At 41.6% G+C, this 14,796-nt stretch overlaps 1 protein-coding gene across 50 annotated transcripts in view; it reads right to left on the bottom strand.

Annotated features, from left to right (window-relative positions):
• Nucleotides 1-14,796, bottom strand: part of LOC127161376 (NACHT, LRR and PYD domains-containing protein 12) — a 340,105-nt gene that overhangs the window by 108,492 nt on the left and 216,817 nt on the right. For 35 of the 50 annotated variants that reach the window (XM_051104104.1, XM_051104135.1, XM_051104090.1 and 32 more), the window contains one exon: nt 664-837. The exons of 9 other annotated variants lie outside the window; for them this stretch is intronic. In XM_051104104.1, coding sequence (XP_050960061.1) covers nt 664-837 — 174 coding nt within the window. The remainder of the gene's footprint in view (nt 1-663; nt 838-14,796) is intronic. 6 more of the 50 variants (XM_051104099.1, XM_051104112.1, XM_051104121.1 and 3 more) reach the window with 1 other exon arrangement.

The following is a 14,796-nucleotide window of genomic DNA, read 5'->3' as shown; positions in this document are numbered from 1 at the left end:
CAACAGTAATAATGTTAGTGTGCTTAATTTAAAGATGTTTTAGATCTTATTTCTGGGAATTGGGAACAGCAGCATGAATGTGGGGTGTGTGATTATTGCAATACAAAACTAGTTTTAATCAATTAATCATGGCTAATTTCAGAAAAATGTGCATTTAATTATATTACTTTTTCGATAGATTGACAGCATACACACACAGACACGCACACACACCTCTATATATATATATATATATATATATATATATATATATATATAAAGAGTTTACATGCAAAACCCTCTAAACGCTATATTGGTCAAAAATGAGATAATGATACTGAGTGAATGCTCTCGATACATATTATACGTCCATCAAATACTTTTACTTCAAGCTCGCTAAATCCCAGCCTCAGACCAATCAGAAGAACCAGTATTTACATAGAAAACTATACGTAGGAGCCTGATAAAAATGCTTGTTTTAAAGAAGAACATCAGATGGAGTTGCCAAAAAATTTTGGATCCAACTGTAGAGAGCAGGTATATTTGTAGTAGGCTGATGAAGGGAAAAACAGAACAGTTTCCTAAAATGATTCCCTCTTAAACTTGCTTGTCAGGGTGTCTGTAATTTAAAAAAAAAAAAAAAAAAAAAAAAAAAAGTTCACAATATTAATGGGAAACACAAACCTCAGTATGTTGAGTTGACAGTTTGGACTCTTCAGTCCAGCAGCGAGCAGTTTCCCTCCTGAATCCTGCAGACGATTGTTACTCAGATCAAGCTCTCTCAGGTGTGAAAGGTTTGAACTCAGAGCTGATGCCAGATCAGCACAACCTTCCTCTTTCACCAAACAGCCAGATAATCTACAACAATAGTAATAATGTTAGTGTGCTTAATTTAAAAATGCTTTAGATCTTATTTCTGGGAATTGGGAACAGCAGCATGAATGTGGGGTGTGTGATTATTGCAATATAAAAGTTGTTTTAATTAATTAATCAAATTAATCAAATTAATCATGGCCAATATCAGAAAAATGTGCATTTAATTAGTATTTTTTTTTAAATCGACTGACTGCATACATACACATACACACAAATATATATACATTGTAGTGGACAGCATATTTCAGGCCCCAGTTTATGGCAGGGGCCCTCCCTGACCACAATACTGGACATAGGTTTGCTACATTTTGATTGGATCTTGATGAACTAACATAAGCAAACTGTCCAACGCCATCAGATAAAGATGCCAGGACAACAGCCAGACATCTCTCAGAGGGCAAGGAGAAGACCTTTGGTACAAAGCCCAGGAAGGACAGAACTTCCTATTGGTCAAAATGCAGTTTGTGCCTTTCACCCACCTTGAGACTGATTCCTAAGGTTTTGGCCTGTGACTGACCATAAAAATTCCTTAGGACCTCCAGATGCAGTAGCATTGGGTGAAACAAAGAGAGATCTTGGAGATCTATACAAATCCATTCATAACTATGTTTTCAAACCTTAAAACTGATGCACACTACAACACACACATCTTATACTTATTTAGAGAAACAAGTATTCCTTGTGATAGCAACGTGTAGTGCAACACCTTACAAACTTAGCTGTTAATGGACAAATGAATGCATGTATGACAGTTCAATCTTTTCCCATCATGTTTGGACTTAATGTGTTTGTAACATTGCCAAATGCATTCTGGTTATGGTTTGGAAAGTGATAAGTGCACAAAGCAAGTAAACTTTAGTGACACTTTTCTAGCTTTGTGTTTGGACTACGCAAATAAATTCCACAGGAGGACAGAAGGGTGGGCCACCACGTGTCCCCCCACTCTGATGGAACCAGCCAATCACAGCATGGAAATGGAGAAGTGCCAAATTGCAATCTCCTTCTCATCGGAAAGGGATAAAGGTACTCTTCCAAAAGACACTCCTTGTTCTGAGTCCCATAAGGAAAAGACACAAACAGGACAAACAAAGTACTGAGTCTCAGTTCTGTAAGGGATGAGACAGAAACAGATCACCTTCGTTCTGAGTCTCCCATCCCGTGAGACGATAGCAGATCAACCTCAGTTCTGAGTCTGAGTTCCGAATGGGAAAGGACTGCAACAGATCAACTAGTTCTGAGTCTGCAACCCGCAAGGGTGAGACAACAACAGATACCAAGTCCAAGTCTCCAGCTTTTGAGGCAGCAACAGATACGACCACGTTCTGAGCCTCCAGCCTGCGAGGAAAGAGATAGTCTACGTTCAGAGTCTTCGTCCAGCGAGACAACAACAGATGCAGCGTCCTGAGTCTCCATCCTAGAGAGACAAAACGGACTGAGCAAGTTCTGAGTCTCTAGCCCAGAAAGGCAGAAGGCACACAGACATTTGCAACAAGGTTAAGCTCCGGAGAGCAAACCTTCACTTCAGGTACTTTTGCTTGCGTGTTCCAAGCTAAGGACCTTCAACACCTACTCCAGGGCCACATCTGCGTGTTCCAGATCTTTGGACCCTTGGTGCTCCAGGAGATCAGCACCCTACAGCACTTCATCTTCAAGGCTGTAGAAACGGATTCCTGCTCCTTTCGCCACTGTAGTGCCACCAGCACAACCAGTGGAAGAAGTCGCCGCAACCGGACTGGTTATCAACCACAGAGAATGTAAATATCACTTCCAAACCTCTTCCAGAGACCTTGGCATTGTTGTATATTATCAGTATATGATTTTCTAATTTACATTAGATATTATATAGCTGACTGCAGTTGATCTTACATGTATTTGTTTGATGCATAATAAGGTTCTTCACCTTATTTGTTTCAAAGTAGCAACAGTTTATTTGTCCAGATAACGTACTTCCAACATTATCACTTGCTTTTTATGTATCTTATGCACTTTATTCCTTCTTCAGTCATGGTATTCATTTAGTAGTTGTTGATTACTCTTGTCTTGCTATTGGCCCAGCTATAATTGGCTTTGTTTAATTAAAACAAAGCATCGCGAAGGCCCCAGGCGGGTGTTGACGCAATGTGATTTCTGCCCAGTGCTCTGAATGTCAAAGTGAAGAAATTCAATGAAGCGCGGGTAAACGGCAGGAGTAACTATGACTCTCTTAACCTAGCCAAATGCCTCGTCATCTAATTAGTGACGCGCATGAATGGATGAATGAGATTCCCACTGTCCCTACATGCTATCCACCGAAACCACAGCCAAGGGAACGGGCTTGGCAGAATCAACGGGGAAAGAAGACCCTGTTGAGCTTGATTCTAGTCTGGCACTGTGAAGAGACATGAGAGGTGTAGAATAAGTGGGAGGCCCTTTCTCGAACGGGCGCCGCCAGTGAAATACCACTAATCTTATCGTTTCCTCACTCACCCGGTGAGGCGGTGAGGCGGGCCCCCGGCGGGGCTCACGCTTCTGGCGTCCAAGCCCCAGGGCCCTCCACGGGTCCCGGGCGTGACCCGCCCTGGGGACAGCGCCAGGTGGGGAGAGAGCACCACATGGTGTGGACGTAAATTTAGAGTGTTCCCTCAAAGCCTCTAGAAATTTGTGTTTTTTCATCTATTTTCATCGTGAAAGTTTGCTCGCCACTATATAGTAGTGAAAGGAAGAAGGCCAAACTCAAGAAAGGCGATTCGCCAACTTCCTCAGGTAAACAGCCGGCCGAGAAACCGCGGTCTAATAAAAGCGAGGCGGATGGTGATATTCGCACGGCCACAGATTCAACTGTCATTCTATCGGCGATTCACACTATGAGTAATAGTATGAATGACAAATTTAATTCACTGGAAGCTACTTTATCTCAGCTGCAAACAACACTCTCTGAAACCACCTCGCGTATTGCCGACCTTGAGGGTGCTAAAGCTGAGCATGAAGCCCGCATTTCTGACCTGGAGGTCTCTTGTCAGGAAATTCTTGCAGTTAACAAGGCCCTGCGTGCTAAATTGGACGATCTCGAGGGTCGTTCTTGATGAGCGAATATCAAGATCGTGGGGTTACCTGAGAACGTGGAGGCTGGCCATCCAACCGAGTTTGTGGAACAACTCATCCCAAAACTCCTGGGTACTGAGAACTTTCCCGAACGGATTAAAGTTGACTGTGCACATCACACCGGGCCTTTAACAACAAGAGGAGGACATCCCCTAATCATGATCACGAGGATACATCATTATCCGGTCAAAGAGACACTACTGCGACTCGCACGGCAACATGCCCCTTTAAAATTTGATGGAGTACTCATCTCCATCTTCCCGGACTTCACTGCAGAGGTACTTTCTCAGCGGAGGGCATTGATGGGGTAAAAAAGAAGCTAAAGGAGGCCGGTTTCCGATTTGGATTGCTCTTCCCCGCACGTCTTATTGTCACCCAGGACAATAAAAAGAAAATCTTCGGCTCTGTGCCGGAGGCTGAAGAGTTTGTGAAGTCTATCGGAGAGCAGGACCCTTCTTGATCTGCAGTTCAGGACTGTTTCTCAGTGCTGTGACCATTGCTGAAGGACTTAAACTCTTTGTTTACTGGCCTTTATAGGATGCTGTGAGTATATTCTAATACGGAGAAAAGAAAAAAAGACATTTATAGATCGTTCACGGTCTGTTATTGGATTACGTTATACATGTAGTTATTAATGCCCTTGTTTGCATGTGAATGTTGAGACCGTCATATTTGTCGAAATAGTTTTTTAAAATAATTTTATAAACAGTTTTATATCTGTTAATAGAGTTCTAAATCCGTAGCCCAGGTTCACTGAGCAATTGCTTTCCTTATTTTTTTCGGATGGAGGCTGCGAGGGAGTCTTCATTTCTCTATTTGAGGTTACTTTGATTGATAGGTTTTTCTTTCACTCCTTATGCTGGCCATCAGCTCCACTGTTCGTATGGGGTTTTTTTCCCGGCTTCATTAAAATAAAATAAATCTGTTCCTTTTAAGCACATATCGACTATCAGTGATCCTAATGGTCGTTATGTAATTGTATCAGGCTTACTTTCCTCAACTCATGTCACATTGCTGAATGTGTATGGACCCAATTTTGATGATTCCACTTTTTTTCGCAAAGTTTTTAATCTTTTGCCAACCACTGTAAACACACATCTGATAATAGGCGGCGATTTCAACTTAGTATTAGACCCTGTTTTAGACAGATTTCCTTCACGCGCTGATATATCCTTGACTAATTCTGCCATTGTTCTCAATGATCTGATGGCTTCCCTTGACCTTGTTGATATCTGGAGATTAAAATATTCAACAGACAAGCAGTACACTTTTTTTTTGCAGGTTCACAAATCATACTCTAGGATAGATTTATTTTTAATCGACTCTAAGATAATTTCATGTGTTAAATCAACTAAACATCATAATAGAATAATTTCTGATCATTCTGCAGTGACACTTTCCCTAGATCTGTCAGAAATTAGGCCCAGCTATAATTGGTGGTTTAATCCTACCCTGCTTTTGGACGTCGGGTTCTGTGAGCATTTAACAGAGTTGCTTGCTGAGTTTCTCAAATTTAATGACACGGGTGAGGATTCAATATTATGGGAAACTCTGAAGTCTGTCCTGAGAGGACATATTATTTCTTACAAATCCAGTCTTAAAAAACAAAGAGAGAAACGTCTCTTAGAAATTGATGATCGTCTTTCTCAGTTAGAAGATGCATACAGAGATTCTACAGATTCGGATTTGCTTAATGAAATTGCAGCACTCAAATTTGAATATAACTAAATTCTTTCAAACCAAGTTAATAACATGTTGTTAAAAGTTAAGCAAAAACAATTTGAACTTGGCGATAAATCAGACATGCCCAGTCTAGGGTTGGGAGTGGGAGTAACAGATTAACTAAAGCATAAAGGAAGTTTAAACCAAAAAAAAGTGGAGGAATCACTCCAGTCCTCTGCCCCAGAAACGTATGACGAACACTTAAGTTGGCAAACTTAAACAATTTATTGAAATTAACCATAGATAAGGGAAGCAATAAATGTCTTCGGGAGAGGGCCCGGCCAAAACAACAAACAAAACAGAAGCTAACTAACAAGAGGAGGCCTAAGTAACCTATTCAGGTAAAATAAAAAGAAATCAACAACAAATTCTTACCTCACTCCCTTGCTAACCAAAAACAGAGACAAAAGTTGAGTACAAAATAAAATGGCACCCTCACCCTACAGCTTCCCACTTAAACTTAAGGCAAGTAAACAAACAAACAAAAAAAAACAAATTACAATACCTTTTAATACCTTAACAAAAGAAGAAAAAGTAAATCAAAGCAGCCACTTAGCTTGATGTTTTAGTACCACTCTGCTTGCCAACAAGAATTCACCTCAGTATTTAAGGTTATCAATCAACAGGTAAAAAGTTAAATTTTTGCACCACAACAATCAAAGAATTAACAGGCAACAAGTCTGGAGCAGGGGAGAAGTGAACCACACTCCACATTGTTTCTTCTGCCCTTTTGTCTCGGTTGCATCTCTGCAGCACACTCTCGATGAGCACCACCTGTGGCCAATTACAGCTGCTAAGCAAGCAGAGTGAGAGAGGGGGAGAGAGAGAGAGAGAGAGAGAGAACACATGGAGAGAACACAACCGCACCCAAAAGGGGCGGGAAACCACACCTTAGGTATTAATATTAATACAAATACATCCTCAGGATGTAACACCCCCACCACTAAGAATACAAACCAAGGTTTGTAAAACAACACTTTCAGTCTTACCGTATACACTAGGTAAGAGGATACAAGCGATAAAGAGAGAACACCACATTTATACTCTCGAGAGAGCATCCGCCATAATATTTTCAGCCCCCTTCTTGTGCCGAATATCCAGGTTGTATTCCTGGACAGCGAGGGCCCACCGCAACAAACGCTGATTGGAACCTGACATGCGAGAGATGAATACCAAAGGGTTATGGTCAGTGTACACAATAATAGGCTGAGGGCTATTTCCCAAATAAACTTCAAAGTGTTGAAGTGCCAACAAAAGTGCCAGGGCTTCTTTTTCAATTACACTGTAGTTCTGTTGGGTCTTGGAGAATTTTTTAGAGAAATAAGAAACTGGATGTTCAACATGAGACTCATCCTCTTGCAGCAGAACTGCCCCAGCTCCTGTAGCACTTGCATCCACCTGCAATCTGAAAGGGGTCTTAAAATTTGGAGCAGAGAGAACAGGGGCATGGCAGAGGAGGTCTTTAGCAGCATTGAAGGCAAGTTCACAATCATTGGTCCAGTCAAACCTTCTATTCGTGCTAAGCAGGTCTGTAAGAGGAGAGACTAGGGCAGAGAAATTTGGACAAAAGCTTCTGTAATATCCGCTCATGCCTAGAAAACGTCTCAACTCCCGCTTGTTACTGGGCACAGGAAATTCAAGGATGGCAGAGATTTTAGCTTCCACAGGTTTCACTGCTCCTTGACCAACTTGCTTACCCAAGTATGTGACAACACCTTTTGCAAATTCACATTTGGCAAGATTTAGGGTCAAAGAGGCAGCAGTCAGGCACTTAAAAACCTTTTCCAGGGTCTTCACATGATCAGTCCAGTTCTCTGAATATATGACAATATCATCTAGATACACCTCACAGTTGGTCACATCTGACAGTATCTTATGCATCATACGCTGGAATGTAGCCGGTGCATTTCGCATCCCGAAGGCCAAGACCTTGTATTGTAGGAAACAATCAGGGGTGACAAATGCTGAAATCTCTGAGGCACGTTGGCTGAGGGGTACCTGCCAATAACCCTTTAGTAGGTCCAATTTTGTAACATACTTAGCTGAACCTACTCGATCTACACAGTCTTCCATTCTGGGAAGTGGGAATGAGTCAGGTTTTGTTACCTTGTTGACTTTGCGATAGTCTGTACAAAATCGAAAGGTGTTATCAGGTTTTGGGACAAGGAGGCAGGGGGAGCTCCATGGACTCTGACTGGGCTCAGCCAAATCATGACGCAGCATATACTCAGCCTCAGTCTGCATGATTTCACGTTTCCATGGATTAACTCTGTAGGGATGTTGCTTTATAGGGGGAGAATCTCCAACATCAATGTCATGTACACATACTGTAGTCCTACCGGGCACATCACTAAACAGGGTAGGAAAAGCGTGCAGCAAGCTGGTAAGATTTTCAGACTGTTCACTGGATAGGTGAGAAAGAAAAGTCTGAAGATCCTGCAATATAGCAGAATTCTGCAACCGAGTGGAGGAAACGGGGACATCTTTCCTCATCAAGCCATCCTCTTCCAAGGAATAATTTGACACTATCCCCACAGTGGCTACGGAGGAAGCTGGTGGGGAGACACTCTCATCTTGCAGCCTTCCAGAGGGATCCCTTTCAACATAGGCCTTTAGCCGGTTTACATGGCACACACGGCTCTTGCATTTTCGGTCAGGAGTAGCAATAAGATAGTTGGTCTGATTTAACTTTCTTTCAACCAGATAGGGACCAGCAAATTTTGAATGCAATATTGAACCGGGAGATGGGAGAAAGACCAAGACAGAATCGCCAGGGTTAAATTCTCTTTTCACAGAGTTTTTGTCAAACTGACGCTTCATCTTTGACTGAGCTGCAGACAGTTGGATTTTTGCAAGACTTTGAGCCTTATGCAGCTTCTCGCGGAGAGAGGTGACATAATCATCGACTGGCACAGGCTTGGAACTTGGATTCAACAACTGTTCACTTAACAGTTTTAGTGGGCCACGAACTGTATGGCCAAACACTAGCTCAGCGGGGCTAAAGCCGAGGGACTCCTGCACAGACTCCCGTACTGCAAACATCAAGAAAGGTAGACCCTCAACCCAGTCTTTTCCAGATTCCATGCAGTATCGGCGCAGCATTGTTTTAAGGGTTTGGTGAAACCTCTCAAGGGCCCCTTGACTCTCTGGATGATGTGCTGTGGACGTTTGGTGGTTTATGCCAAGACTTTCTAAAACCTGCTTAAAAATCTTAGAGGTAAAATTTGACCCTTGGTCACTTTGAATCACTTTTGGCAGGCCAAAAGTTGTACAGAATTTGAGCAGTTCTTTTACCACAACCTTAGCTTTCAGGGTGCGCAATGGGACAGCCTCTGGGAATCGAGTTGTAGCACACATAATGGTCAGAATGTACTGGTGGCCAGATTTAGCTTTGGGCAACGGCCCAACACAGTCAATAATTAAGCGCTCAAAGGGTCACTCACAACAGGGATAGGGCAGAGAGGTGCAGGTGGAATTTTCTGGTTTGGCTTTCCTGCCAACTGGCATGTATGACAAGACCTGCAGAATCTAGATACCGCTGACTTAAGACCAGGCCAAAAGAAGTACTTAACAATGCGGTTGTAAGTTTTTGTAATACCCACATGGCCAGATAACACATTCTCATGGGCGAGTTTTAAGACCTGATGTCGATAGCCAGAAGGCAAAACAATCTGCTGCACTTCTTGCCATCCCAACTCTTCTCGTTGGGGCTTCCACTTACGCATTAACAACCCCTTTTCCCAGAAGTAGACTACCCCTGAACCAGGAGCATGGGTAGCACATTCTGCAGCCATCACACACCTGGCTAGGGAAGGGTCTGCTTTTTGGGCAGCAGCTAGATGTTCTCTACCTACTTTCAATGGGGTTTCAGAGGTCAATTTTTCATAAGGCACAGCAAGATCAGGATCAGGAGTTATAGACAGGACACACTCCACAGACTCAGGATCATCAACAAGAAAAGACCTTGAGAGATCCACCACCTTCTCAAATTTCTTTGACTGGGCACGGGTAACTGCACAGGCAGGAAAGACAGAAGGGAAATTCTCAGCCAAATCAGGTTTATATGAAGTACAGGGTTTATGGGATACAATTGGCCTAGGAAAGACTGTGCCACCTGCTAGGTCATTCCCTAGAATCAGATCAACCCCTTCAACAGGTAACTGTGGGCGCACTGCTAAGCTGACTGGGCCGCTTACAATGTCAGACTTTAGGTACACAGTGTGGAGTGGCACATTCACACAGTGCATTTCGATTCCCCGAATTAACACATCATTCCCAGTAAACGAGGTAGCTGAAAAAGGCAGAATGTCTGCTAATATGAAAGACTGGGCCGCACCAGTGTCACGCAAGATTGTTACTGATTTTGGAGTGGAATCAGGCAACAGAGAGACTGTGCCTTCAAACAAGAAGGGTTGATAACTCTCTTCACTACGAGAACTTGCGTTACAGAAAGACTGTACTAGAGCTACATTTTTGGGCTTGGAGGCTGCTCTTTTCTGTTTCCAAGCTTTACAGTCTGAAATCATATGGTTTGGATCAAGGCAGAAGAAACAAACTCGCCTTTCACCACTGTTCGCAAACTTACGACCACCTTTAGACGGCATTTCATTTTTAGACGAGTGTACAACATGCGGGACAACTGAACTTTCCACATTCAACAACGGGGGTTTGGCAGATGTGTGTGCTGAAAACACATTTTTGTGTGTCAGCACAAACTCATCAGCCAAAACTGCAGCACTAGCTGACGACGTCACTTTTTGTTCATTTAAGTGCACAACAATCTTCGCCGGAATACAATTTTTAAAGTCTTCCAGCAAGATTAGTTCCTGTAAATCTTCCAGGGTAGTAATCTTGCTAGACAGACACCACTTTTCAAAAAGAACCCTCTTTTCTCTCACAAATTCAACATAAGTTTGGTTGACTGTTTTCGAATGAGTGCGGAATTTTTGCCTATAGGCCTCAGGGACAAGTTCATATGCTCGCAAGACTGCAGATTTTACAAGGTCATAATCAAGGGAGCTTTCTATAGGAAGGGAAGAACAGACTTCCTGAGCTTTCCCTGACAGGCTACATTGGAGCAACAGAGCCCACATATCCTTTGGCCACCTCAATTTACCAGCGACACGTTCAAATGCAACAAAGTACGAGTCGACTTCTGTCTCTCTAAACGGAGGCACAAGTTTTATATACTTACTGACATCGAAACTATTACTAGAAGGTGCATGAGAAAAATCATGTGTGACTGAACTACTGCCGGCAGATGTTAAGGGTGACGAGACTGATATGGGTCTAGTACGCGGTGATGGAACTGGCTTTTGAGCCAATCGCCTTGCTTCCAGGTCCAATTTGCGTAACTGGATATCTCGCTCAGCCTGTTTCTCTACAACTTTAAGCCTAATCATTTCTGCTTCACATTCCTGTTTTTTAATCAAAAGATCCATTTCCTTTAACTTTACAGCAATTCTAGGATCATAAGGTGCAAAAGAATCAGTGGTGAGATTCAGATCTTCAGCTGCAGTTTCCACTGCCACTTCAGACTGAACCCCTACACCATCCTCAGCCTCCTTAGGCAAAATGCCTGCATCTACCAATTTCTTAAACAGGTTATTCTTAAGCACTTGTTTTGTGACATCTTTTGGAATGTCAACATCAAAAAAGTCTGCTATCAAAATAAGATCTTTTTTCTTACAACGATTAAAGGCTTCAGTTGTGGGGCAAAGAGTAAATGCAGTAAAATCAAACTCCATTCTCTATGCCTAGAACACTTTCCTCTTCACCCACAGTCGAAAACAGTCAAACAATTTGAGAGAAAAAGAGTACTTACCAATAGCCAATTAAGAGACGAACGGACGAGCCCCCACTTGTTACGTGCCCATTGCCCAGTCTAGGGTTGGGAGTGGGAGTAACAGATTAACTAAAGCATAAAGGAAGTTTAAACCAAAAAAAAGTGGAGGAATCACTCCAGTCCTCTGCCCCAGAAACGTATGACGAACACTTAAGTTGGCAAACTTAAACAATTTATTGAAATTAACCATAGATAAGGGAAGCAATAAATGTCTTCGGGAGAGGGCCCGGCCAAAACAACAAACAAAACAGAAGCTAACTAACAAGAGGAGGCCTAAGTAACCTATTCAGGTAAAATAAAAAGAAATCAACAACAAATTCTTACCTCACTCCCTTGCTAACCAAAAACAGAGACAAAAGTTGAGTACAAAATAAAATGGCACCCTCACCCTACAGCTTCCCACTTAAACTTAAGGCAAGTAAACAAACAAACAAAAAAAAATTACAATACCTTTTAATACCTTAACAAAAGAAGAAAGTAAATCAAAGCAGCCACTTAGCTTGATGTTTTAGTACCACTCTGCTTGCCAACAAGAATTCACCTCAGTATTTAAGGTTATCAATCAACAGGTAAAAAGTTAAATTTTTGCACCACAACAATCAAAGAATTAACAGGCAACAAGTCTGGAGCAGGGGAGAAGTGAACCACACTCCACATTGTTTCTTCTGCCCTTTTGTCTCGGTTGCATCTCTGCAGCACACTCTCGATGAGCACCACCTGTGGCCAATTACAGCTGCTAAGCAAGCAGAGTGAGAGAGGGGGAGAGAGAGAGAGAGAGAGAGAACACATGGAGAGAACACAACTGCACCCAAAAGGGGCGGGAAACCACACCTTAGGTATTAATATTAATACAAATACATCCTCAGGATGCCCTTTGCTGTTGAGAATGTTTAACCACTCAGCTGGTAAACATCAGCTTCCCCAGTCCTTGTATGAGGCAAATATCTCCTTAATTTTAAAAAAAGGTAAAGAAGAAACAAATTCATCATCATATCGACCCATATCTCTTTTGAACTCTGATCTTAAAATCTTCACTAAGATTCTTGCTAACAGACTAAATAGTTGTATTGGGAAAATTGTTCATCATGACCAGTCTGGTTTCATTCCTGGTCGTTTCTCCTTTTTTAATGTTAGGCGACTAATGAATATCTTGTATACAAGGTTTGAGCCTCAAGCTAGTATTGCAGTTCTTGCCTTGATTGCAGAAAAGGCGTTTGACCAAATTGAGTGGGACTACATTTTAGCTGAGATTAGAGAATTTGACATGGGCGATACATTTGCCTCTTGGGTGACAATGTTATATGCTCATCCTAGAGCTTTGGTTTTAACCAATTTTAATAGATCATCTCAATTTTTATTACACAGAGGCACTCGGCAGGGCTGTCCTCTCTCGCCCTTGCTTTTTGCAATTGTAGTTGAACCCCTTGTCCTTGCCATTAAAAAGAACCCTTTAATATTGCCCCCAAATTTAGGCCAAATTAATCATCATATTTCTCTCTATACAGATGACATTATTTTGTATCTCCGCAACCCAGAACAGTCTGTACCACCCCTGCTAAATGTACTGGAAACATTTGGTAAACTCTCAGGATATTCAGTAAACTGGCAAAAAAGTGAATTTCTGGCAGTGACTAACAATATAGACTCAAATTTTATGAGTAGTCTTCCTTTTAAAATAGCCACAAACAGTTTGAAATATCTGGGTCTTAATATATCTAGAAATCCTAAGGATATATACAAACTAAATTTTTTACCTATGCTAGAAAATCTGAAAACCAATATAAAACAGTGGAGGACCCTACCATTATCAATGAAGGGGCTGGTGAATGCCATTAAGATGGTGATATTACCCAGATTCTTGTATCTTTTTCAGAATCTACCAGTTTATTTGCCCAAAAAATTCTTCAAAACTTTGGATACTATTGTAGGTCATTGGGGGGGGTGGTAGAGCCTTAACTTTTTGGCAGGACCCATGCCCCGATAGTCTTTTAGCTGATCTCCCTTCATGGCTTTTGATTGAGCGTGGTGCTTTAAACTCATCTCTCTCCTCGTTGCTATTTGCTGCCCCAGAGAAATCTAAAGTTGCAGTTAGATCCCACTTCATGATTAATAACTCTCTCAGGATATGGCGTCAGATTGGTAAGACATTCAAACTGCCAAATACCTCCTTTTTTGCTCCTGTCTGTCATAACCTCGCCTTTAAACCTTCACTACTAGACCCGGTGTTCATAGGTTGGGCGAGAAAAGGAATCCTCACCTTGAGAGATTTATATATAGACAACAATTTTGCCACTTTTTCTCAACTAAAAGAGAAATTCGACCTTCCTGCTTCGCACTTCTTTAGATACCTACAAATTACAAATTATGTTCGTTCCACTATGCCAAACTTTGAAACTCTGTCAGCTGATAATGAATTACACAAATTACTTACTTGTGTTCCCAATAACCCAAAGTTTGTCACAAAATTTGTAGATTTTTTTGTAGTCATTTAGACATTTCTACTAATCATCTGAAAAACGATTGGGAAAAGGAACTGGATATTCATGTTTCTGAGGAAGATTGCGGAAAGTGTCTTAAAAATATATACACCTGCTCTATTAATGCTAGGCACCAACTTATTCAGTACAAGGTGTTACATAGATTGCACTACTCTAGGGTTAAACTTAATACTTTCTATCCCACCATTTCTTCTCTCTGCAATAAGTGTGAATCTGCTGAGGGTTCGCTTGGTCATCTTTTTTGGGCATGCCCTAAAATCGGTCAGAAGTTTTTCAATTTCTTTCAGAAGTTTATGCGTGTGAGCTTCCTTTAGATCCTGCAACTGCTGTTCTTGGCTGGTCAGCCTCCTTGCAGCATCTTAACAATGCTTTCCGAGTGCCTATACAGTATGGTATGATGATCGCAAAACAATCTATTCTTTGCATGTGGAAGAATAAGTCAAGGCCACTATTCAAGATCTGGTTGTCTGAACTTTCCTCCACCCTGTAGAAAGGCTTAGATATAGTATGGCTGGAAATATAGATCTATTTGGAGCTTCTTGGAGGCCTCTTTTCAATCACCCGTTAAAAATTTCTGATAATCGCGGCACTACTTGAAACCTTGTAATCGTAGTGTTGGTGTTAATACACCATTTCTTTTTGTTCGTTTTCTCTCTTAATCACTTGTTAAAGCTACTGATGTGGGGTGTGTAATTATTGCAATATAAAAGTAGTTTTAATTAATTAATCAAATTAATCATGGCCAATTTCAGAAAAATGTGCATTTAATTTGTATTTTTTAATCGATTGACAGCA

This window comes from Labeo rohita, unplaced genomic scaffold, assembly GCF_022985175.1.
Source record: "Labeo rohita strain BAU-BD-2019 unplaced genomic scaffold, IGBB_LRoh.1.0 scaffold_63, whole genome shotgun sequence".
NCBI lineage: Eukaryota > Metazoa > Chordata > Actinopteri > Cypriniformes > Cyprinidae > Labeo > Labeo rohita.
Note: the sequence above shows the minus strand (reverse complement) of the source record. Positions and strands in the feature narration are given on the sequence as shown.